Source organism: Rhinatrema bivittatum, chromosome 13 (assembly GCF_901001135.1).
Source record: "Rhinatrema bivittatum chromosome 13, aRhiBiv1.1, whole genome shotgun sequence".
NCBI classification, from domain to species: Eukaryota; Metazoa; Chordata; class Amphibia; order Gymnophiona; family Rhinatrematidae; genus Rhinatrema; species Rhinatrema bivittatum.
The window spans coordinates 27,727,061-27,753,861 of record NC_042627.1 but is presented as its reverse complement, the minus strand read 5'-3'; the positions used below and the strand labels follow the sequence as shown (position 1 = coordinate 27,753,861).

General features: G+C 44.8%; 1 protein-coding gene across 17 annotated transcripts in view; it reads left to right on the top strand.

Annotated features, from left to right (window-relative positions):
• Positions 1-19,866: 19,866 nt before the first annotated feature.
• The window catches only part of TPM1 (tropomyosin 1), a 60,454-nt gene continuing 53,519 nt past the window's right edge, over positions 19,867-26,801 (top strand). For 6 of the 17 annotated variants that reach the window (XM_029575461.1, XM_029575459.1, XM_029575464.1 and 3 more), the window contains exon 1: positions 24,213-24,359. In XM_029575461.1, the coding sequence (XP_029431321.1) occupies positions 24,228-24,359 (132 nt within the window). In that variant the 5' untranslated portion in view covers positions 24,213-24,227. Of the gene's footprint in view, positions 20,138-20,803; positions 20,930-21,134; positions 21,261-24,212; positions 24,360-26,801 lie in introns of those variants that run through there. The other 11 variants (XM_029575463.1, XM_029575453.1, XM_029575462.1 and 8 more) reach the window with 10 other exon arrangements.

Genomic DNA, 26,801 nt, shown 5'->3' with positions numbered 1-26,801 from the left:
GGCAGCGTCAGTGAGGAATGAGAGAGCTGATTCCATTTCTTCTCCCGGGATGTTGATCCTGGCTTGTGATAAACAGGAACGCGTCACCACGGTGCAGCAGGTCGCGATTCGTAGGGACATGGCTGCCACCTCGAAGGCTTGTTTCAGAATGGCGTCCAGGTGCCAGTCATGTGCATCCTTGAGGGCCGCCCCTCCCTCCACTGGAATGGTGGTGCGCTTCACAATTGCGCAAACTATGGCGTCTACCTTGGAGCACGCCAGCAGCTCCTTGGTTGCCGGGTCCAGGGGGTACATGCTAGACAAGGCCCGACCCCCTTTGAATGAGGCCTCCGGCGCATTCCACTCCAGATCGATTAGCTGCTGTGCTGCTTGAAGGAGGGGAAAATGGTGAGCCGTTTGACAAAGGCCCTCCAGCAGGGGGTTCATTCTAGGTTCCCCTGGGGTGCCATGGCCCGGGATAGCCAGCTCCGACAGGCATGGAGAGACCAGGTCTGGGAGATCCTCCTTAAGAAAGAAGCGTCTCATGGTTCGATATGGCTCTATCCCCGAGGGAAGTTCTCCCTGCTCGGGGAAGCTCGCCTTCTTCCTCAGAGCAATCTGAATCCCCATAAGTGGGGCTTCCGGGTGGCGGGTGGCCGTGCCTAGGTCTAGAAGGTCCAGGGGCAGGGTCATTCGGTAAGTATGGGTCCGTTCGGGGATCAGACTGCATTTTGACAAAGGCGTGAATCCCCTTGAATAATTCCACCCAGGAGAGCGAAGCAGGGTCTAGCCTTAGGGGCACCAGGTCTCTAGGGTTCCCCGGCTGCTCACCTTGGCCTGCTAGGTCCAGGGTGTTCCCTGAGGAACTGGCAATTAATCTGGGCTGGGACCGGCCCTGGAACTCCCAGGGCCTCCTCACATTGAGCACATAGGGAGTCTGCTTCCTCGCTCTGTGTGGCTCTGAGGTGGCATGCTGAGCAGAGGCCTAGAGCTCTTATGCCTGATTCTGGAGGTGCCGGCTCTGTGGATGTATGGGCTCTCATGCGCTCCATCGTGTCTGTTATCTCTATGCGCCGCTGCGCTCCCAGACGAAAGTATGCGCCTTGTAATATGCGCGAAGATGTGCGCCGATTAATGTGCGCCCATCAATGTGTGCCCAATTACTTTCGGGCGCCTAACATACGCGCCCGTTGCCTGTGCGCTTAGTCTGGACACTAGATCAAGGCGGCGAACCAGGGCAGATGGCGACGGCGAGCAGGCAGGCAAAATGGCGGGCTTCCAAGTAGGCCGACCCCGCTAATCCTCGCTCTTCGGAGACTAGCAAAAGTAAAGATGTACTCCGTACCTGATCTTCGGCGCTTCCCGGCTGCGACCCGGGCGGTCTCCGGCTGCGGGGGGAGAGGGTGATTACCGTCACCACCGCGCTCGAGGAAGTGCACCCGCTGCCTCTAAGCCGCGCCCGAACTCGTCTCGCTCGGGGGCCAAGTCCTTACCACAAACGGATCGGGACCAAGGCTGCCTCTATGCTGCGCCCGAGCCCTTCTCACTCGGGGGCTAGGTCCCTGCCTCGATTCGGCCACCAGACCGAGGCTCTCACCTCAGAGGGACCACGGAAATCACCTCGGGAAACTCAACTGGGGGAGGGACCAGAGGGTATCACCGCAGGAGTGCGGGGCTAGTCTTCAGGTAGGATTCTTCTATGAATTTAATTGTTAGAATTTGGAAGAATGCTCAGCGAGCGTGAGGTAGCTCCAAACTGCTTTGGAGACGGAAATTACTGAGCGTCTGCACTTCCTGCAGGGGTATATGTACTACGTGCTGACGTCAGATCCGTCTCCAACTACTAGCACGAGCACACTATACCCATTCGTTATGAGTCCATCTGCTACACGCTAGGAAATGATTCTTTTTGCCATTTCAGTATCAGAAACTCAGGTGTTTTTCAACTGACTGAGAATTAAAGCCGTCCCAAAGAAAACTTTTATCAGAGTGGGACAGAGAAAGGTTGAAGTTTAAGGACTATAATCCAGCCTTTATTATAGCTCCTTTTCTAGGGTCATACTCTGAGGAGAGTGTTGAGTGACTGACTGAATGTGGTATAAATATAAACACCTCAAGTAGGCTACTGATTTCAGTTTGCACTAGACAGGGCTTATTAATTATCCTTTGTTTTCTACAAGACAAGTCTTTCCGACAACATTCAGGGAACCCTTTAGTTGAGCGGAGATAGTGTTGAAGGAGTCCGTTTTTCTTTTTGTATTGTTTAAAGTCTTGACTTTAGTAGGGTGAAAATAGCTCTACTCAGCAAGAGCTCCAGCCAGCCTTGTACCTCAGCACTAGCCATCCCAAATAGATTCTACAGCTAAGTGCATGCACACACACCATCACAACCAGAAGAACTAGCTGTCTAGAGGAAAGTACACTCAATGAAAAACCATACTCTTAAGGAAAAAGAGAAACACAGAAGAGAGACAACAGAAGGTAGACAAAGGAAAGTATAAATAAAAGATAGACAAAGATAAAAAGAGGAACAAAAAGAGACTTAAGTATACTTACCAAAGGAGAGAATCAACCGTTGCATAAGTAATTATTTTATAGAGGCTTCTCTGAAAGACAAAAATTAACACAAAGATTCAATTTCTAAAGGAAAGAAACAGAGAAATAAAGAACAATTAAAAGAGTTTAGAAGCTTAAGTTTTACTTATCTGAATGCAGTACTATATTTATAAGAACCAGTTTCTTTAGGTTGTGTACCGGTATGCTAAAAGGGAAAGGAGAGAGAAAGCTAGAGTTAGTTATCTGTTTTTAATGTGACAGGTTTTAGCTATGAGAGAGTTTATTCCTTTGCAACATCCTTGCCTCCCCTCCATTCCCAGGGACACACTACTAGGTGGACTGCATACCCTTTTCCCCTATAGGAGACCCGGTTGAGAAGGCAGAATTGGGCAGAATATAGGTCACCACTGCAGAACACGTTGACACTGAAGAAAAGACTACGACTATAAGCAATATCACTACTTTCGGCCACAGTCTACATAAGTAGCCACCACTTAAGCCCTTCTTTTCTGGAACTGCACAATCTGCTCACAGTGCGACTGATTGAATGATCCAGGCAAAAACTCCTCAGAGCACACAGGTTGTGCATATCTCAAAGAGCACTTTACACACCCTGCCCAACATGAGATTCCTATCTGGGCCAGGCTTGGAAAGTTTTCTTCCATTTTGTAATTAGATGGTTAGGATTCTAGATGAATTTGTTCCCTGCAGTAAAATATTTTGCTATTTCATTAGTTCCCACTTATGTGCCTCTTCCCCCTCCCCCACAAGGCTAAATATCAAGACACAGACAAACATTCAAAGCATGATTTTTCTTAACCTTCATGTAACAAACGGAAAGCTGTGAATCCCAGAAATTAAAATGCCTTTCACTGCTTATTGCAACAAATGGTGCTCTGTGAAACTGTTTACACAAGAGGTTTTTGACAACTTAAAAGTTCTGCTACAACCATATTTGTAAAAAAAAAAAAAAAAGTAGTACACACTGCAACTGCCACAGATTAATGTTTCCCCACTAATCTCATTCATTTCAGAGGGATGGAAAGGTCTCAAGCTTTTATGGAAGTTGATGAAAGCCAGATGTTTGCTGCTTATGATCTAAAATGGCACTTTCAATGTTAAAGATTTTCCAAAAGTCAAATGAGACTTCAGTTTTATCTTAATTTAAAAAATACTCATCTTGAATGGCAATGATATAAAATAACCACAAAGGTTGGTGGGGGCAGGGAGATGTCTGAAATGCTAGTGTGCACATACCAGAAAACCAGAATAGTTCCAGGTCAGGTTGTTTCCTGTTCAATGACTAGAAAGTCTGTGAGGTTTTACCCAGCTACCCTTACAAGGCCCAAGTCACTGAACAAACAGGACTCCTGCCCTTATATGGCAATAAAAGGGAAAACCTGCTGACATCGAAGGGCACTCCCCACTGCCGAGATATAAACACAATCCTCTGCAGGTCTGCCAGAAGCGTCATGCATACACTTGTATGGAAAGCAGGCTTGTTATGCACCTAGAGCAGAAGGTATGACATTCTCCCTTCTCCCCCATCGACACAAAATTAGAAAAATCTTTTAGTGTATCTTGCAATTTCACTGCAAAAAAAAAAAAAAGGTTTCACAGCCCACTACACTCGGCACATCAAAAGGAACAAGGAAGTTACTGATACTATGAAATCAATCATTCACAATTTTCAAATACATAATGTAGGCCTTAAGAACTTTCCTTCCCCTCCAACAGTTGCAGCACATTTTTATTATGACCAGGTCTGAGTGGGGAGGGAACAAAGATGCAACCTATATTACCTGACTATAATGTGCTTTGAAGTGCCTTAAAAACGGAATATAAATCAAAGAAACACTACAGCAAAGCATGCTAAAAAAAAAAAACCACCATGCTCTCTCAATATGTACACAGCAGCATTCTGTAAAGAAGCAGCACATGCAGCCAGAAGGCTTGTCTGCATGCCTTACCATAAAATGTTCTCTGTTAAGAAATAATGAATGGAATCTTGCCATTGTGAAAAAAAAAGTAACAGGAGAATAGATACAAAAAGGTCTTCTTTCAAAATCGCTACTGCTTTATTTTGGAGGATGCACAAATCACCAACACCGACCACAAATTCTACAAGTGCTTATATTACAACATTTTCCAAGTTCTTAATGTTCACTTAGCCAATCAGGATACAGAATGCTTGTCTTGGCATTCAGAACCAAGCCGATTCAATTAACAACCAGACAATGCGGTCAGCTGGAGTAAGCATTTCCTGGCAAGAAATCCTTGTATTGATAAGAGCCTGAACCAAGGCTAAGGGCTCAGAAAATGTCCATTGGAAAAAGGAAACTGTTGCTCTTTAACAAGTGAAAAAAATGTTTTTGAAACCTCAAATTTAAGAATCTTAATATCTGCTGAAGCAACATGAGTAATGGCTCTGTGTGCTAATAAAACAGTTGCTTACCTGAATAGGAGTTCTCAGAGGACAGCAGGATGTTAGTCCTCACACATGGGTGACATCATCAGATGGAGCCCTGATGCGGAAAACTTATGCCAAAGTGTCTAGAACTTTGACTAGGCACACTAAACATGCCCAGCATGTCCTACACCACGCATCCACGCAGAGTCCCTCTCCAGTCTTGTAAAACAGAATTATAATTAAATAAAAAATAGAAGGGGAGGATTTGGAGAGACGTGCCTCTCTTTGGAGAGGAGGGCAAAAGGACAGCGAAGGGAACCCTGAGAGACCGGGGGACCCAGGGAGCTGAGGGAAAATCTATCCTTTTTGCCGACCCTGCTGACGTCATCCAGGGGCGACGGGACTCCCAATAAAATCGTAAGGACAGCCGTGCGCAGCCGCCGGCGCGCTGCCAAAGCCGCGTGCCCCTTCTAAATTTTTCCTTGAGATTTCTTGTAATTGTTGGATTCCTTCTTTAATATATGGGCAGGAAAAGGAAGACAAAGTTTGTTACATCTTCCCCGGGAGTAGTACCAACAAGAGGACCTATGGACTCCCATGTAGTAAGGCATGTTGGCCAGCTTGAAAGATATTCTATTCCAGAAATCTCCTTCTCATCAGGTTCACCAGAGAGTCCAGCCACTCTACAATCACCTCAGCCGGTGATGGAGACATCAAGTTCGAACTTACAATTTATGGTACAGGGGACCGGGGAGACAGTAAGTACTGAGCAACCCGGGACTTTAGATACTGCAGGTAATCAAGACGGGGCGGGAGGGTTACTAATTCAAGAATTGCTTTCAAGGGGAGATCGAAGCATGAATATGGAAGCATTAGACCCACAAAATGTTACTTTAAGTGATATTTGGAAGTTGCTTATTGAAGTTAAGAAAACTTTAACTACATCTACATTGCAATTTAAAGAAGATATTGAAAAAGTGAATAATAAAATAGAACAACATACGAGCCGATTAAATATCTTAGATGAAAATGTCAAGGTTATAAATGCTCAGGTAACATCGATACAAGTAGCTAGTAACTCATTCATTAAAGATAGCTTAGTTATTCATCGACATTTAGAAATGTTGGAAAATGAAAATCGAACTAGAAATTTAAGGTTTCTTAATTTCCCGATGACCAGATTGCTATCTGCATTCGAATTACTCAAGAAATATTTGATTGAAATTCTATCTATAACAAATATTGATGAGAAAAGTATTTCAAAACTGTACTATATTCCTAAATCTAAGATTCTGCCTCAAGATGGAGTAGAGGAATTAGACATTATACAGCAGGAATCCCCAAATTTAACTTCCTCCTTAGAAGCATCCATAGATGATATTTCCTGTAGAGCTACTTTAGTAGTTTCTTTTTGTAGAGAACAGGAAAAGGGTTTAATACTACAAAAATTCTTTAGGAATAAAGATATTTCCTTTTGTGGGCAAAAGGTCCAAGTTTTTCCGGACGTTGCTCGTAACACGCAGTTACGACGCAAGCAATTCTTAGTATTTAAACCAAGGGTCCTGGCTATTGGTGCATCTTTTTATTTAAAATATCCATGTAAATGCCTAGTTGTTCTTCAAAAAATAAATTTATATTTCTAGATCCTACCCATCTTGAGGTGTTTCTGAATGATAAAGAGAAGAGGTAGATATTGTAGGAAAAGAATGTAATAGTCTCAGATGTATATTTTTAAATATACTTTTCCTTTGATTAACCTTTGGTTAAAATTCCTTGTATATCCTCCCATATTTGGAGACTTTATTACTGAGGTACAGTAAATATTGTAGAGAAATTTTCTTTTCATTTCTATGTACTAAAGTTATTTTCCTGATTTTTTGCAAATGTAAAAACTTTGTTAAAAATCTGAATAAAGAATAAATTTAAAAAAAAGAAAAGAAAAGAAACCCAACTCCACGGGGTGGCAGGCAGGTTTTGTGAGGACTAACATCCTGCTGTTCTTGGAGAACAGCAGTTACAAATAACTCTGCTTTCTCAGAGGACAAGCAGGATGGTAGTCCTCATAAGGTGAATACCTAGCTACAGGCTGTTCCAACATGAAAGTGGACCAACACTCACCCAACCAGATGCCAACGGGCACAACACCACCGGTGCTGTTGGTAACAGAGGGGGAGACATCCTGAACCTAAACAATGGGCTCTAGGTGGGAGAACTGGATTCTACAACTCAAACAGGTTCCAAAGGACAAACTGGCCGAACCTGTCACATCAGCCATCCCTATCCAGACAATAGTGAGATGTGAATGTGTGGAGAGAACTCCACGTCACAGCCTTGCAGATCTCCTCCACAAGAACTACTCGCAAGTGGGCCAATGACGCTGCCATGGCTCTGACAGAATGAAGTCTTGACACGATCCCCAAGATGCAGTCCCGCTTCGGGCATAATAGAAGGAGATGCAATCTGCTAGTCAACTGGATAGTGTCTGTTTGGCAAAGGTAACACTGAATCTATTCTTGTTAAAAGAAAAAGTTGGGTGGACTGCCTATGGGCTTCTATCTACTCCAGACAGAAGGCTAAGGCTCGCTTGCAGTCCAAACTGTGCAGTGCTCATTTGCCTTGGTGTGAATGGGGCCTGGAAAAGAATATTGGTGGGACAATTGACTGGTTAAACTGGAAATCAGTCATTCCCTTAGACAGGAACTTAGTATGCGTTCGCAAGGCCACCCTTATGATAAAACAGTATAAGGTGGATAAGTCACTAAGGCCTGGAGCTTGCTGACCCTGTGCACTGAAGTGACTGCCACCAAAAATATGACCTTCCAGGTCAGGTACTTCAGGTCACAGGTGTGAAGCGGCTCAAAAGGAGATTTCATCAGCTAACTGAGCTCCCAAGACACAATAGGAGGCCTTAGGGGAGCTTCACTTGAAGCAGGTCCCGCACGAACCGTTAAACTATAGGCTGTACAGAGATGGGCGTACCATCTACACCTTGGTGGTATGTGCCAATTGCACTGAAATGAACTCTAATACAGTTGGTCTTTAAGCCAGCCTCCGATAGGTGTAGGAGGTAGTCAAGCAATTTGTGTGTGGGGCAGGAGAATGGATCTAGGGCCTTCTGCTCACACTACATGGAAAACCACCTCAGCCCATAGGACTTTCTAATGGAAGGCTTTCTAGAAGCCACCAGGACCAGAGACATATCCTCTGAAAGATCAAGAGGCTGCAGGATTAACCTCTCAACATCCAGGCTGTGAGGTTGGGATGCCGCAGCCTGCCTTGATCTTGCATGAGGAGATCTGGGGAAGTCCCCAGACTGATCAGTCTCTGGCTGGACAATTCACACAGGAGTGGTAACCAGACCTGAGTCGGCCAATGAGGGGCTATGAGGATCATAGTCCACCTGTCCTTGTGAAGCTTCAAGACACCGCCAATAAGGGAATCTGAGGATATGCATACAGAAGACCCTTGCCCCAATGTTGGTTTGCCATCTGACCTATACAGGGAGCAGAACCAAGGCACCTTCCACAGATCCACATCCAGGCTCCCCCAGAGGTGGAATATCTAATTCATTACCCCCTGATCCAGGGACCACTTGTGGAATCTGAAGGCTCGACTCAGCCTGTCTGCTACCACATTCTCCATCTCAGCCAGGTATATAGCCCTGAGCACCATCCCGTAGGATAGGGCCTTCGACCAGATCTGAACCACTTCCTGGCACAGGAGATACAATCCCATGCCTCCTTGCTTTTTACATACCACATAGCTACCAGGTTGTCGGTGTGGATCAGGACAACTTTGTTGGACAGTTGATCTCAAAGCCCATAGCACGTACCTGATCACCCAAAGCTCCAGGAAGTTGATTTGACAAGAGCCTTCCTGGGTAGATCAGAGACCCTGAGAGCTGAGCCCATCTACATGAGCTCCTCACCCCAGGGTGGATACATCCATGATTAGGACATTTTGGGTAGGAGGACTTCAAAACGAGATCCATCACTCCAGATTTGAAAGTACCCACCACCAGGACAATGAGTCCCAGAGAGATGGGGTGACTCAGATACAATCCTGGAGGCTCTGAGTGGCCTGGCACCGCTGCAACCTCAGGGTTCACTGGGCTCTGTACATGTGTAAACGTGCCAAAGGAGCGACATGGACAGTTGCAGCCATATGGCCCAAGAACCTCAACATGTGGCAGGCTGCTGGCTCTGTTGGATCTCTGTCGTGATGGTCTTCAAGGTGACAACTCTCTAGCGAGGCAGGAAGGATAGGGCCTGAGTTGTGTCTGGCAGGGCTCCTGAGTCCAACTGAAGTGCCAGGCTTTGGTTTGTTGAGAAGGAACCCTAGTGACTCCAACACCCGGATGGTCAAATACATGGACCTGGTGGCCCTCGCCTGAGACATGCTCTTGACTAGCCAATTGTCCATATATGGGAAAATATGCACTCCCAGTCTGCCGAGGTGCACTACCACCATGACCAGGCATTTGATGAAGACCTGTGGGGCTGACACAAGCCCGAATGAAACACCTGGTACTAGAAGTGGTGTTTTCTGCATCACAAAACGGAGATACTTCCTGTGACCGGAAAAAAAAAATCTGAGTGTGCGCATCCTTTAGGCCGAGGAAGCATAGCCAGTCCCTTTTTTCAAGAAGGGGGGTGGGGGCTGATAGGCAGCAATGCAGGCAATGAGCATGGTGCCTTGAAAAACCTTCCTCCCAAGAGCATCCACTCTATGGTGCTTCCCAGGGGCACAGAGGAATGAGTCCGAGTGTGCTTGGCCTTCTTGAGGGCAGATTCGACTACCACTGACTGGTGAGGTAGCCGACACTTTTTGAAAATCGGCAGCCTTCTGGATGAGGTACACCCAATCTGCCTTCTTATTAACAAGAGGCACTGTGAGGGGGTGTTCCCATATCCTCATTAACAACTCCTTAAGGATCTCATGTACTGACTGGGACCACCACGATCTCTTTAGGAGGCTCCTCGAACTGGAGATCTCCAGCATTTTGTGCCTGGTATCCTCCTCCGTCAATAACTGAAATGGTATGGCTACCGTCATCACCCTTACAAAACCTGCGAAAATCAAGTCCTCAGGCAGAGACTTCCTTTGCTCCTCTGGAGGAGAAAGTTCTGAAAGACCCTCGGAGGAGGACTCAATCATCATCCCCCCAGGGGTCATAGGGTTCCTCATCCTCACTCAAAACCACCGCCTTCGTCCAGGGGTGCAGGCACCAGTAGAACTGGACAGGGGGTGGCAGGCCTTGGCATCTCTGCCGGCCTCAGTGGAGCATCCTCCTTGGAGGAACTGGCAATGACCACCGTATCGGTAGGGGGAGGCATCTGTGCCCTGGGCACAGATGCCATCGCAGGAACTGGCAGCAGCTGGATTGGTAATGCACCAATGAGCACATTGAGCTTCTCCAGAAGTGGTACGAGGATGGGAGGCACCAGGTCCGGTGCAGTTGTTGCCTCAAGACCAAAGCCCTGCAGCTCCTGGTCAACTGCTAGCACTCCAGCTCCTCCTTGAACATTGCGATGCCAACACTGACTGAGAGGAAGGAGGGGTGACCAGATCCTCTTTGGACCTATGAGGTGAATCAGTGACTGGCATCAGGACCAATGGAGACAGTCACAGACCCCGGCATCGATTGAGGATTCATTCCGGGGCTTCGCAACAAAAGCCGGTGCATCCCCGTGCCTGACACCATGCATCAACAGGGACCAGTGCTGATGCTTCTTTGGCTTCCCTCCGAGCTCGGCCCAGCCTTTCCTGGTGCCAAGGTTGATGAGGATCCAGACATCCTTGGCCTAGAGGAGATCAATGATGGTTGGTATCCTGTGCCCATTTCCCCCAGCGGCATCGATGGAACAGATGGTACTGCGAATGTCAATGGCTTAGTGTCTATTGGTGTGCCTCCTTGGTCCTTCAATGCTGATGCCGCCAATGCTGTTAGCTCGGACCTCTGACCCGAAGAGCTGCACCATCTTGTCGAGTCAAAGCAGACGTCATCTGGGTGCATAAGCGGCAACCCCGGACGCCCTGTGATGCCCCCAGGCAGATGATATATTTCATGTGGATTTATGATGGACATGGCACCGGCAGGGCCGGTGCAAAGGTATTGGGCATCTTAGGCGACCCTTGCGCTGCCCCCCTCCCCCGTTTTGGCGCAGACTGTGTGCTTCTCAGGGCCGCGAGCAGCCAGGCAATTTACCTCTATGGCTGCTCGCAGCCCTGAGAAGCACACACAGTCTCTATTGCTCTTTGCCACGAGCGGGATAGGCCCTGCTTGTGGCACCACGTGGCTGCTCTTCAGCGCCCCCTATGGGTTCGCCTAATGCCCTGGGCACGGGGCATCGCCGAATACCTGGACATGGCCATGACAAATGAAACAAAAGGGGCAAAAACTGAAGTCAATGCTCAGTATGCCTACTCAAAGTTCTAGAAACTTTAACCTGTTTTCTGCATCAGGGCTCCATCTGATGATGCCACCCATGTGCAAGAACTACCATCCTGCTTGCTCTTGGAGGAGAATGCCATAGAACACTGTTAGAAGTGGTCCTTATAAGAACATAAGAAATTGTCATGCTGGGTCAGACCAAGGGTCCATCAAGTCCAGTATCCTGTTTCCAACAGAGGCCAAACCAGGCCACAAGAACCTGGCAATTATCCAAACACTAAGAAAATCCCATGCTACTGATGCAATTAATAGCAGTGGCTATTCCCTAAGTAAACTTGATTAATAGCCGTTAATCGACTTCTCCTCTAAGAACTTATCCAAACCTTTTTTGAACCCAGCTACACTAACTGCACTAACCACATCCTCTGGCAACAAATTCCAGAACTTTATTGTGTGTTGAGTGAAAAAGAATGTTCTCCGATTAGTCTTAAATGTGCTACTTGCTAACTTCATGGAATGCCCCCTAGTCCTTCTATTATTCAAAAGTGTAAATAACCGAGTCACATCTACTCGTTAAAGACCTCTCATGATCTTAAAGACCTCTATCATATCCCCCCTCAGCCGTCTCTTCTCCAAGCTGAACAGCCCTAACCTCTTCAGCCTTCCTTCATAGGGGACCTGTTCCATCCCCTTTATCATTTTGGTTGCCCTTCTCTGTACCTTCTCCATCACAACTGTATCTTTTGTGAGATGCGGCAACCAGAATTGTACACAGTATTCAAGGTGTGGTCTCACCATGGAGCGATATAGAGGCATTATGACATTTTCCATTTTATTAACCATTCCCTTCCTAATAATTCCTAACATTCTGTTTGGTTTTTTGACTGCTGCAGCACACTGAGCCGACGATTTTAAAGTATTATCCACTATTATGCCTAGATCTTTTCCCTATATGCAACACCTTGCACTTGTCCATATTAAATTTCATCTGCCATTTGGATGTCCACTCTTCCTGTCTTGCAAGGTCCTCCTGTAATGTATCACAGTCTGCTTGTGATTTAACTACTCTGAATAATTTTGTATCATCCGCAAATTTGATAACCTCACTCGTCTTATTCCTTTCCAGATCATTTATATACATATTGAAAAGCACCGGTCCAAGTACAGATCCCTGAGGCACTCCACTGTTTACCCTTTTCCACTGAGAAAATTGACCATTTAATCCTGCTCTCTGTTTCCTGTCTTTTAACCAGTTTGTAATCCACGAAAGGACATCGCCTCCTATCCCATGACTTTTTAGTTTACGTAGAAGCCTCTCATGAGGGACTTTGTCAAACACCTTCTGAAAATCCAAATACACTACATCTACCGGTTCACCTTTATCCACATGTTTATTAACCCCTTCAAAAAATGAAGCAGATTTGTTAGGCAAGATTTCCCTTGGGTAAATCCATGTTGACTGTGTCCCATTAAATCATGTCTTTCTATATGCTCTACGATTTTGATCTTGAGAATAGTTTCCACTATTTTTCCCGGCACTGAAGTCAGGCTCACTGGTCTATAGTTACCCAGATCGCCCCTGGAGCCTTTTTTAAATATTGGGGTTACATTGGCCACCCTCCAGTCTTCAGGTACAATGGATGATTTTAATGATAGGTTAGAAATTGTAACTAATAGATCAGAAATTTCATTTTTGAGTTCCTTCAGAACCCTAGGATGCATACCATTCGGTCCAGGTGATTTGCTCCTCTTTAGTTTGTCAATCTGGCCTACTACATCTTCCAGGTTCACAGTGATTTCGTTCAGTTCGTCTGAGTCATCACCCCGGAAAACCATCTCTGGAACTGGTATCTCCCCAACATCCGAGTTCCTTCAGAACCCTAGGATGCATACCATTCGGTCCAGGTGATTTGCTCCTCTTTAGTTTGTCAATCTGGCCTACTACATCTTCCAGGTTCACAGTGATTTCGTTCAGTTCGTCTGAGTCATCACCCCGGAAAACCATCTCTGGAACTGGTATCTCCCCAACATCCTCATTAGTAAACATGGAGGCAAAGAATTCATTTAGTCTTTCTGCAATGGCCTTATCTTCCCTAAGAGCCCCTTTAACCCCTCTGCATCTAATGGTCCAACCGACTCCCTCACAGGTTTCTTGCTTTGGATATATTTTAAAAAGTTTTTATTACGAGTTTTTGCCTCTATGGCCAACTTCATTTCAAATTCTCTCTTCGCCTGTCTTATCAATGTTTTACACTTACCTTGACAATGCTTATGTTTTATCCTATTTTCTTCAGATGGATCCTTCTTCCAATTTTTGAAGGATTTTTTTTGGCTAAAATAGCCTCTTTCACCTCACCTTTTAACCATGACAGTAATCGTTTTGCCTTCCTTCCACCTTTCTTAATGCGCAGAATACATATGGACTGCGCCTCTAGGATTGTATTTTTAAACAATGTCCAAGCCTGTTGAACACTTTTAACCTTTGCAGCTGCACCATTCAGTTTTTTTCTAACTATTTTCCTCATTTTATCAAAGTTTCCCTTTTTAAAATATAGTGTTAGAGCTGCAGATTTACTTATTGTCCCCCTTCCAGTTATTAGTTTAAATTTGATCATGTTATGATCACTGTTGCCAAGAGGCCCCACCACCGTTACTTCTTTCACCAAATCTTGCATTCCACTAAGAATTAAATCTAAAATAGCTCCCTCTCTTGTTGGTTCCTGAACCAATTGCTCTATCAAGCAATCATTTATTATATCCAGGAACTTTATGTCTCTAGCAAGTCCTGATGTTACATTTACCCAGTCAATATTGGGGTAATTGAAATCTCCCATTATTATTGCATTGCCAAATTAATTTGCTTCCCTGATTTCTCTTAGCATTTCATCATCTGTCTGACCATTTTGTCCAGGTGGACGGTAGTATACTCCTATCACTATACTCTTACACAACACACATGGGATTTCTACCCATATAGATTCTACTGAGCATTTATTCTCTTGTATGATCTTTATCCTGTTGGACGCTATACCCTCCTGGACATAAAGTGCCACCCCCCCCCCCCCCAAGTTGATCCTCCCTATCATTGTGATATAATTTGTACCCTGATATAGCACTGTCCTATTGGTTATCCTCTTTCCACCAAGTCTCTGTGATGCCAAATTATGTCAATCTCATCATTTGCTGCTATACACTTTAACTCTCCCATCTTACTTCTTAGACTTCTGGCATTGGCATACAGACATTTCAAAGTGTGGTTTTTGCTTGTTTTAACAACCTGCTTTACAGTTGTTTGGGATAATTCGGAAATCATTAGCTTTGGTGATTTTTTACATATAGGAATTCTCATCTCGCTGGGGCAAGGGGTAGCAGCTGTGCCAGCAGGTGACTTGGAAGGGTGGCAACACACCTGTGGGTGCTTGACGACATACCAGTTGAGATCCCCTGCTCTAAAACACAGTTCTACAAAGGACTCAGAGAAGCTTAGATTTCAGTTGTGTACTTTCACCATTTCCTCTGTCTACCCTACCCCTTCCCCCTTCTTCCCTTTTCCTCCCCTTAGTTCTATTATCAGTTACACTGTAAAGCCTCGTTGGCTGATTTCTTGTTGTATGGAAACCGATGTAATGTTTTCTTAACGAATGTCTGTATTTAAAAAACTTTAAATAAATAAATAAATACTTAATGCAAAATAAAATTTCATTGAAAAGTTATTACTGGTTTCATGACTGGAAAAATAAATACATTTACAAAATGCCCAGACTGCAAGCTTAAAAGCTAGGTCAGGAGCTACATGGCCTGGGTTTGATTGCCAAGCCAGGAATGGGGATGCTGCAGAGATGGCACTTGCAGCCCCTGGAAATGGGGGGGGGGGGAGAGAGAGAGAGAAAGGGAGGGAAGTGAAGGCATTCGAATCACTGTACAATGGACCCTACAGTTCAAATGCAGGGCCAATTGTAAGGTTTCAAGAGGGAGCTCGCTGCACGTCAGCTGGCCAAGAACTGTTACTATAATAGCTGTGACCCAGGTCCCACCACCCAAAGGAGGAGAAACTGTCAGGTCAGAAAAAGAAAAAAAAAAAGAGGGGGGTGGAGCCAGGCTTGGTCGCAAATATTTCCATCTAAGTTTTGGTTCCAGAGGGGGAATAATGAAATTCTCTACACCCTGTGGGAGCAGAAATTTCAGACCTCAGCCACTGGGTTCACAGTACAGACTAATTCAGAAGCTGGTGAAAGCATATAAAATTCAGCTGGACTGAAAGTTATAGGAAGAGGAGGTCCTTAAAGAAACTAGAGATTAACGATAGAGGAGGAATAGCCTAGTGGTTAGAGCAGTGGGCTATGAACCAGGAGACCAGGGTTTGAGTCCTGCTGTCGCTCCTTGTGACCTTGGGCAAGTCACTTTACCCTCCATTGTGCTTGAGGCAACCTGAATGTAAACCGATCTGATATCTCAGATTGAATGTTGGTTTTATAAAAATAATAAATAAATATCTCTCCATTCCATTAGGCTGATGACATATAGCGCACAGGTTGATGTGCATCCATAACCCTTAATGCAATAAGGGGGATCAGCGTGTAGCTAAGAGCACTCATCACATGTAAATACTATGTTAATGAGGATATTACCTAGTACCCCCAATGTAAAAACAATATATATATATCCATGCACCTCAAAAATTAACACCAGTCCAAGAGCAAAATGGCATCGTAGAGAGAGGACGTGCCGAATTGAGCTCCTGAACTCGCAGAGTTTTCACATTGCCTGGAACAGAATGCCACATACGAAAAGAAAGGGGGAAGATAAGGGAGGGAGCATCAACCCCCCTTGGACCTACCCCTGTTCAGACCAGGATCCAGGAATTCTTTGGTGCGGTGGGGGTGTTGCCGGGAGAGTCAGCTGTGATAAGGGAGTTGGAGCGGGCTTCGGTGTCTATCGACGAACCATCTCTAAGCCCCAGAGCTCTAGTTACCCCTTCCCTCCCTGCCCGTGGAGACACGCTGGAACCGGTGGACCCTTTGCTGCCGGAGCTGCAGCAAATGGAGGAAATGCTTGAGGCGGGTTTTCCAGCAGGCGCGACCGGGCACTCTCAGGGTGAGAGGACCTTGGCCGCCCTGAGAGAATTGAACATCGGCATTGCGAGCGGTGCAGGCAGTTTTTTGCCGAGGAACACTGCCCCTGGAAGGAGTCAGATGGATCTGGAGGGATTGGGACAAACATTGCAGGATATTCCGGTAATCTCTATAGAGTCTAAGCTGCTAAACAAGCCTGATAATGTAACATTAGATTCATTATGGACTGGTATAGCTACTCTTGAGAAAGCAATTCTTTCATTAACAGTGATGGTAAAAGGATTTCAAGATCAGTTTAATGTATGTAGTAAATCCTATTGTTTTATCTAATACAACAAAAATATAAGAAATGGATCAACAAATACATCAAATCCAGAAGATACAAACAGAATTAATCCAAGGAGACTCTAGACTAGAGAAAAGAATGGAACTCTTGGGAAATAATCTTAGATATAACAATCTTAGATTAATTAACTTTCCTAAATGCAAACTAATTTCACCTAAAAAGCAGCTAAAGAAATTCTTTCAGGATTCATTGTCTATTCCTAGTGGAGAACTACTGAAAATTCAAAAGGCCTATTTTATAACTGGGCCTCAGAAAAAGAAAAATGGTGGAGGAACAGGGGACAATGAAGACCGGAGTAGGCCCCCAGAGACTTCTTCATCATTGGAAGATCTGACGGGATTTCTTGAGACAACTCAAGAAGAGCAAATTGAGGAAAGAGGAATACTTCTAGCAAAATTTGCAAATTCTGAGGAAAGAGAAGTGATATTAAAGACTTTCTATAGAAATAGAAGCAAGCTCTATTTAGGAGGGAAAATCTGGGTTTTCCCAGATATTACAAAAACAACGCAAATGCGTAGAAAGAAATTTCTTTCACTATGTCCTAGAGCACGGCAGTTGGGTGCCAAAATAATGATTAAATTTCCTTGTAAAATGTTCCTTGAGTATTGGAAATAATAGGTATGAGTTTATGGAGCCAGACCAATTAGAGATTTTCCTTAACTCGAAGTGAATCCCTACCAGCTCCTGCTAGTAGTACTGGAATAGTTTAAATAAACCCACCACTCTCTGTTTCAGAATTTAATTTCCTGGGTAATTTTGCTCCTTTAATGTTACCTTTTGCTCTCCCAAATTGCATGGTACGTTCAGATAGTAAGAGAGGAATTCACGTGCCAGTATTACATTGGCATGCATGTGTTCAAGACAGCCAACCATGTCTCTGTCCCGTAAAATGTTTCTTCCTTCACCTGAATACTCGATAACATTTTTTTCTATAAAAAATGTAGGTAGACTGGTCAGAACAAAGTATATTTATCTTCAGTTATGGGTCACAATTAAACCTATTCTGATAATGAAATATTTGTTTGAACAGTTAAATCAATGTTTCTTGTGAAGGATTAAATCCTTTTGAGTTCACATTTTGCATAACTAGAGACCTAAAATGTAGGACGAGGTTGAGTTTAATCCCAGCTGCCAGCCACTGCTGCTTTTCTGGGCTATGGTGAGAGGCCTCATAAGGTGGTCACTCAATACCATCAAGTTCAAGGAACAAACAGCTCTTCAATATCCGTAAAGCTCTTCAGACCTCTAGTGAGGCTTTAAAAGTAACAAGTAGTAGAAGTAGTCTGGATTTAGAGGATGCAAAACACTTAAACATGCAGTTCCAGCCCAAAGTTACCATCCCACTGGAATCTATGGTCATCTAATAAAGACTTGAAACGAGATAGCCTAAGAAAGTATCATCACTATCACCATACACCCTGTTCTTGGTGTACATACAAACGCCTGCAGGGCAAAGCATACAGCTCCAGAGAATCACCTGTCCCCATCACCAATGCATTGCCCCTATTTCAGAAACAAGTAAGGCCCATCTCCCGCTCCTTCTAACCGGTGTAAGACGCGAAAGAAAAGCGAGGAGCTGTATATATCCTTACATGTTCCTGCCTTTCCTCTCCTGCTCCAGCTCCTTCTGCAGCCGCTTTTCTCTCTGCTCGGTGTGGTCCACCTCATTCTGCAAATCTTGCTTTTCACCGCCTCCAAGCAGGCCAGCCCCACCATGGCAAAGGTGCGCGCGCAAAAAGCAGACAACTGCGGAAGGCTGCTCCCTCTGCACCTTGTCAGTGCCCCCTGCTCCCCTGGAAGCGGAAGTGACCCGCCTTTCATAGCCCCCCCCCCCCCCGCTCGCCAGAATGCACGGTTGGAAAGTCGCTTTGTACCGCCTTCCCTTCTTAGTGCCACGTCCGGGCAGACAGGAGTCAGTGGCTGCTGAAACTAAACTCTTGATACAGGAAAAAACAAATCCAGCGCTTTACGTAAAACTCTTTATTGCTAGGGGAGCACGCCTGGGCTACCATTAACGTGAATGCCAGAGCTAGGTGGGTGTAGGGTCCCCAGGCAGGGGATGCTGCACTGCCACCTGCAGGGAAGCCGGGGCCTGCGCTAAGGAAAGAATCCGATTCCTGTACGCATGGAGTAACCTGGTGGGGCGTGTAAGGACACTTTTTTTTGAATGGTAACAATCATGCTGCAATTTTTTTTTTTCAGAACAATGTAATCTGATAATTAATTTCGCCAGTTCAGTTTAGTGCTACAACATTCCATGTGAGGAAAGTCCAAAGATACTAAAACAGTTGTTGGGAAAAAAAAAATATTTCTAAGACAAAATGTATGTGACGTTATATCTCGAATTAAGGCGTCATCAAGTTCTTAGATGTCACCTAATGGGCATGGATACCCCAAATGCACAACTTCAAAAGATGAATTGCACCACAGAAACTTCAGTCTCAACTAAAACTAATCACAGCTGCTCATAAACCTTTAGCCCATAGACGTTTTCGGCTTTTCCTGCTGTCCCACTGACTAAAAAGACCTAACATTTTCTGAATTCCCTGTCAGCAGTTTCCTGTGAAATCCTTTGGCCAAATCTTTAGGCGATAAATGGACTGGAAGGTCCAGAACGTCGCTGTTTCCAGTGGGCTTGGGATCGTTAAGCTCTTCCTCCTCGAAGGAGTTTCCCTTCTTTTAAGAAAACTCTTTGTCTCTGCTGGGGGAGGGGGGGGGATTTCAGTTCCTCGAGGCCATCGCTCTTCCTGGGAACATCGGAAAGTTTTCTCATTCACCACCACCACCACCATCCCCCCTTTTCTTCTTCTCCCAAGAGCGACGAAACTTTGCGGAGTTGTAGTAGGGTTTGGAAATGGGCAGAAATGGCTCTCCTCGCCTGCCCAGCAGGCACCCCCCCCCCCTCCCCCTCCCCCATATATAGTCATATCCACGGTCAAATGTTAGGCAGCAGCGAATAGCCGAGCAGATCCATAAAAAAAGCCTAAGCCGCGGTGGGTGAGGGACCGGGAGGGGAGTGTGGGCTTCCAAAAAAGTATTGGGTTTCCTCAGGAATGTCTTCGCCCCCCCCCCCCCTCCCCCTTGCGCCGGTACATATTTGTGCAGCTCGCGCGGCCGGGAGCCTGCACTTCAGCTTCTGCGCTTCGGGCCCCCCGCCGCTGGAGCTCCTCGCTGTCCCAACCACCCCCCCCACAAGGCTCGCCCTCCCTTTCTCTCCGGGTACTCGCGCGCGGACTCCGGTCCCCCACTAACCCCCGCCAGCCACCATGGATGCCATCAAGAAGAAGATGCAGATGCTCAAGCTGGACAAGGAGAATGCTATGGACAGAGCCGAGCAAGCGGAGGCAGACAAGAAGGCGGCAGAGGACAGAAGCAAACAGGTCTGCATTTTTTACACTCACACCCACACAGGCACACACCCCCATGCCAAGTGATCCATGGATCCCCTTTCTTTGAATGCCGCCGGATCGGTTTGGGCTCAGAGCCATAAAGAAGCTGGGCTTTCTAGTTTATGATTACTTCTATTCCAGTTGTTTTAAGGAAAAAAAAAAAAGAATTGAAAAGTCTGCACATAACTATATGAAAAAAAAAAGTTAAAAAGTGGAAACATGTTTTAAGGAAACACATTTAGTATAGCAATAATTAGTAGTAGTAGTAGTATAATTACTGGCCACACACAGAAAAAGGCACAAATGAAATTTTGGGAGTGTTGAAATGCCCCCAGTTTTCGTTGCTTTTTCTTTTAAAACTTATGAAAGTCATTTAAAAAAAAAAATAAGGACACATCGTAAAGACAGAACAGATGGGGGGAAGAAACGTCACCTTGTTTCTGATTCTCAGAGCTGAAATTAGTGAATTGGAAAAACGCATATTGTTTAGTGAAATGTTACAGCTTCACAGAAAAATGCAGTTTTGCACTGTTCAACAGCTGGTGAAGTTCAGATCAGAACAAAAGTGTGTGAAAGAAACAGCAAATCACAGCTGTATATTTTTTTCTCTCTTTTTTTTCCTTCTTTCACCTTTTAAATGACTGTGAACGCGAATAGTTAGAGGAGGAAATTGTGCAAACGGAAAAACAGTTACGTATTGCAGAGGATGAGAGGGATAGAGTGCTGGAGGAGCACCACAATGCAGAGGAAAGCCTCCTCTCCGCAGAGGAGAAAGCTACCAAGGTATCTGTGATCCGTGCCTGCTCGGACAGCCACACCGCCTAACTTCCTTTCTCTCTCTCTCTCTCTTTCTGTGCTTCTCTCTCCCTCTGTGGTCTTGTTCTGCTTCTCTGTTCCTGTGCACCCGTGCGCGTTCACGCTGCCTGCTGCCAACCCTCACCCCCCTGCCTCCCTCGTATCCCCCCCCCTTCCTGGCACCCATTTCCAGCTGGAGGACGAGTTGGTGGCTCTGCAAAAGAAGCTTAAGGGTACTGAAGATGAACTGGACAAATACTCCGAGGCCCTTAAAGATGCCCAGGAGAAGTTGGAACTGGCAGATAAAAAGGCCACAGACGTAAGTTGAACCACATCAGACAAGCTCCTTCTCCCCCTCACCACATCACGGCACGGCACACTGGGCCTGGCTTCCAGGAACCCGTCCTCTCTCTCTGTGGGACACCCTGCATCTCTGCATGCTTCACCTGGACAGTAAACACATTGTATCTGGCATCTTACATCTGTAGCATCCATTTGTCCATTCTGGTCAAGTTAAAACATTCTTGTACAGTTTGAAACATGAATGCATTTTTTTTTCTAAATTACTGTATCTTTTATTTGTATAGTGGTTATTTTATTCCATGAACATAGCAAGAAAACTGAGCTTTATCCTTAAACACAGGCACACTGAGATTTATTAAGCCACACAGAGTCAGATCTAATGTTCAGGCCTTGAGACATTTTAGGTTACTCTTCTCCAGTGTGGCTCCTGAGTTGTCGAGGACTACGTTACAAAGTCTGTAGACTAATAAATTATCTGCCGAGGAGAAATAGCCCTTAAGGGGAGGAGCAAGGAGGAAGATGATACTTGCTGGGTCTGCAGTCTGTAGGAGACAAGAGATCCAGACACCAAGCTGTAGTTTTATATATAGCTTAGTGCTTTATATGGTATAGTGTGAGAGCTGACTTCCCTCCCGTCTGCCCCCACCCCGTTAAACATTAATGAGTGTAGTACATGCAGGATTTTACATTTCTCAAGTTTCACAGCCTTGAAGCCAAATCCCTCCGGTTTCAAATCCCCCCTCCCCCCCCCCTACACACACACACACACACACACACACACACACATGAAACTTAGCAGGAAATTTGGGTAGCTTGTAAAGGAGGCGTCCAACTTTCCAAAGCAATGTTAGATCGTTCATCCAATCCTTATCCGTTTTAAAAAAACATTAGAACAGTTAAAATACCTAAAATTATATAGATAGATTATAGATATACACACATATACATACATCTCAACGAAAATGTTTAACAAACATCCAAATCTATGTGATGTCAGAATACAAACACTTTCAATCCAAAAATCAGTACAAAAAGGCCCAGCCAAGAAGTCTAGTAATGAACTAATGCTAAGTTGTAAAAAAAAAAAAAAAAAAGTGTAGTTTGTAGCCAAATATCACCAGACAATGTCCGTTTTTAAGTACGGTACTAGTTTAGGTGCGTCTGTGCATAATTGCATATACAGAGCACACGTTCTGTCTTTTGGTATGTATGTGAATATGTGAAAAGATGGATGCTTGTTGTAAGTCTAGCCGAAGGTTTATTTAACATGTTAAGGGAGCCGCTTATAGATCCGGAGGAGATATTCCTTATAAGGAAAAGTATGCTGACTATTTAGATATAGCTCACCCAAGTTTCATAACAGAGGACGAGGGAAAGCTACTAGATTCTTTGTAAAAGATAACTGTCAACTAAAATTAACAATGTTGCAGTGTCATTTACTTAAAAAAAACAAACCAAAAACAAAAACTAATAAATCAGGTGTTAGAATGAATGGAAGAAAAAAACCCAAAACCTTTTAACTGTATAATTTTCAGCAGGAAAGCTACACTGTTGGTCTCTTCTACCTCCCGGTGGAGAGAATGAGAACACTTTTATCAAGAGAGCTTTGCATTATAACGTATTTTTTTAAATTAATGTTTCCATGTATTGATTTCTAGAGTTGATATAAAATCTTTTATTTTCAATCGTTAAGGTTTAAAAGTGTTGAATAAGAGCTTGAATATGCTAGCATAGAAGTTCTTAGAAAAGGCATCCTCCCATCATTACTCACCTTTCTATATTATGAAAGATGCCTAACATAATAACGGTATCACTTCCTGTATTAATTCCATGAATGTTTTGTCAATTAACCAGTCTTCTAAAGCATTAAAAAGCATACCCAGCATATTTGACCTCTGAATACAAAATTGTACCTTTCCTTGTACCAACCAGTTTTTCTCAATTTGAATTTAACTTGTATTGAATCATTCAACTCAAAACAGTACAAGTTTTCTTCAATTTGAAGGATATTTTATATATATATATATTTCCAAAATCTTCAGATATTTTAGAGAGACAAGGGGGGAGTAAACTGGCATAAGGGATGGATGGGAGGGGTGTAACTGTAGTTTAAAAAAAAACCAAAAAACGTTTTTCCTTTTAAAATGATTGTTTTGACCTCCAAATAAATCAGGATACTTCTAATATTTTATTTTACTTGCCAAAAAGAAAACGTTAGCAATACTGGACAAAATCGATTAGTACACAGATAGTTATGATCATTAAAAAAAAAATGTATTCCCCACCCCGCCACTACTGAGGAAATAATTAACTATTTAAATGGCATTGCTCTGAAAAATTGCAGCATGATTATATTACCAGTGGGAAAAAAAAAACCGTACCCTATATACGCGCCACCAGATTAATGAGGTAATTACTCCCTACTTACAGGTAGTAGTTGAAGGAATCTGAGTCTTCCCTTTTTTTTTTTTATTGTCTCCCTCGATGGCAGCGCAGGCCCCGGCTTACCTGCAGGTGGCAGTGCAGCATCCCCTGCCGGGGGACCCTACACCCACCTAGCTCTGGAATTCACGTTAATGGTACGCCCAGGCGTGCTCCCCTAGCAATAAAGATTTTTACATAAAACGTTGGATTTTTTTTTTTATTATTATTATTATTATTTTTCCTACATTAGAATTTAGTTTCTGTTTGACCCCCGGCAGCAGCCACCGGCTCCTGTCTGCCCGGACGTGGCACTACGAAGGGAGGGCAGTACAAAGCGACTTTCCAACCGTGCATTGTGGCGAGGGGGGGGCTATGAAAGGCGGGTTACTTCCGCTTCCAGGCGACGTGCAAGGGCGGGGCCGCGCGAGGCTTCCAGGGGAGCAGGGGGCACTGACAAGGTGTAGAGCGAGCAGCAGCCGCCGTCGCTGCTTTCCCCCTCCCCCAGTGCAGTCTGCTGTTTTGGGTTTTTTTTTTTGTGCCGCGCGGGTACTCCTCAGACATGGCGGGCTTAACCTCCTTGGAGGCGGTGAGGAGGAAGATAAAGAGTTTGCAGGATGAGGTGGACCACGCCGAGCGGAAGGGAGAGCGGCTGCAGAAGGAGCTGGAGCAGCAGAGGAAATGCAGGGAACTTGTAAGTGCAAATGCGGCTCCCCACCCCCCGTCTTTTCTTTCCCGTCTCGCGCCGTTTGGCAGGGGCGGGAGGTGCATTTGCCTTGGGCCTGCCTTGTTTCTGAAACGGGGAAACTGTGTCCTTGCGTTGGAGATGGGGGCAGGCGATTCTCTGGAGCTGTGTGCTTCGCCCTGCAAGCGTTTGTATGTACACCACGAGCAGGGCGTATGGTGATAGTAGTTGTAATATTTTCTTAGGTTATCTCGTTTCAAGTCTCTTTTTTATTAGCAGGCCGCGCGTTTGGATGCGCTAGCTTTACCCCTTATTCAATAAGGGGCAATAGCGCGTTGAAAACGTGCGGCCACCCCCCCCCCCCCCCCCCCGAAAGTAATAGTGCCCGCAACATGCAAATGCATGTTGATGGTCCTATTAGTTATTCCCGTGCGATTCAGTAAGAAACGGATCGATACAGTAAAAGTCAGGGGAGAGCGTGCAATTTAGTATCTGCCCGCATGCAAATGAGGGCCCGCGGTAAAAAGAGGCACTAGGGACACTAGGGTGTCCCTAGCGCCTCTTTTTTTGACAGGAGCAGTGGCTGTCAGCGAGTTTGACAGCCGACGTTGGTTCTCAAACCCGCTGACAGCCACGGGTTCGGAAACCAGACGCCAGCAAAATTGAGCGTCCGATTTAAAAAAAATTTTTTTATTATTATTATTTTAAATTAGTTTTTACTTTTGGGACCTCAGACTTAATATTGCCATGATATTAAGTCGGAGGGTGTACAGAAAAGCACTTTTTACTGCTTTTCTGTGCACTTTCCCAGTGCTGGAAGAAATTAAGGCCTACCTTTGGGTAGGCGCTAATTTCTGAAAGTTAAATGTGCGGCTTGGCTGCACATTTTACTTACTGAATCGCAGGGGAATAACTAATAGGGCAATCAGCATGCATTTGCATATTGCGGGCGCTATTAGTTTTGGGGGGGGGTTTGGGTGTGTGTTTCCACATGCTATTACCCCTTACTGAATAAGGGGTAAAGCTAGTGCGTCAAACGCATGTCCAAACGCAGGTTAACAGTGCACTCCGCTGGAGCGCACTGTACTGTATCGACCTGTAAAATGTGCAGCCAAGCCGTACATTTTACTTTCAGAAATTAGCGCCTACCCAAAGGTAGGCGTTAATTTCTGCCGGCACCGGGAAATTGTACAGAAAAGCAGTAAAAACTGCTTTTCTGTACACCCTCTGACTTAATATCATGGCGATATTAAGTCAGAGGGCCCAAAAGTAAATAACAATTTTAAATCAGCTCGCGGGTTGAAAACCGGATACTCAATTTTGCTGGCGTGCGGTTTCCGAACCCGTGGCTGTCAGCGGGTTTAAGAACAGACGCCGGCAAAATTGAGCGTCGGCTGTCAAACTTGCTGACAGCCGCCGCTCCTGTCAGAAAAAAGAGGCGCTAGGAACGCGCTAGTGTCCCTAGTGCCTCTTTTTACCGCTGGCCCCTCATTTGAATACTGAATCGCGCGCACAGGAGAGCGGGCGCTCGCCCACTCTCCCGCGACTTTTACTGTATTGGCCTGTAAGTTTGAGGCCTGGAACTGCATGTTTAGGTGTTTTCCCAGATTACTACTACTATTTTTAAAGCCTCACTAGAGGTCTGCAGAGCTTTCCGGATACTCCAGGGATCTGGTGGCCCAGAAAAGCAGCAGCTTCTGGTAGCTGGGATTAACCTCCACCTCTGTCCCATCTTTTGGATCTCTTGATGTCCAAAATGTGGCCTCAAAATTATTTAATTCTCTACAAGAATCATTCATTTAACTGTTCAAATATTTCGTTATCGCAATGGGTTTAATTGTGACCCATAATTGAAAATAAATAACTATATATTTTTGTATAAAATTGTAGCTAGACTGGTGAAAACAATGTTATCAGGTATTCAGGTGAAGGAAAAAAAAAACATGTTTTACAGGTCAGGGGACATTTTCTTATAGCTGGATGTCTTGTACCCATGGAGTGGAGAGTTAATTTCTAGTTTCTTTAAGGACCTCCTCCTTCCTATTTCTTCAGCTCAGTTTCGTATGCTTTTACTGGTTTCTGATTTACTCTTTACAGTTGAGCTTAGTGGCTGAGGTCTGATGACATTTTTGCTGCCACTAAAGGGTGGAGAATTTGTCCTAATTCCCTCTGGAACTATAAATCCTTGTCCTAAGACACTTTTTTTTTTTTTAGTTGGATGGAAATATTTTGAGATGGGACCTGGCTCTCCTCTCCATCACACCACTTTTTTTTTTTTTTTTTAAATAGACCTGACAGTCTCTCCTTTGGGCTTCCAAGTTAGTCAGAAGTGGGTTTCATATCTTCTTCCTGAAACTCTATTTGCAATTGTCTAGGGTGGGTTTCCCCACCACCCCCCCCCCTCTTATATTATAGATTATTTCAGAAGAAATAACACTGCTATTATAGTGG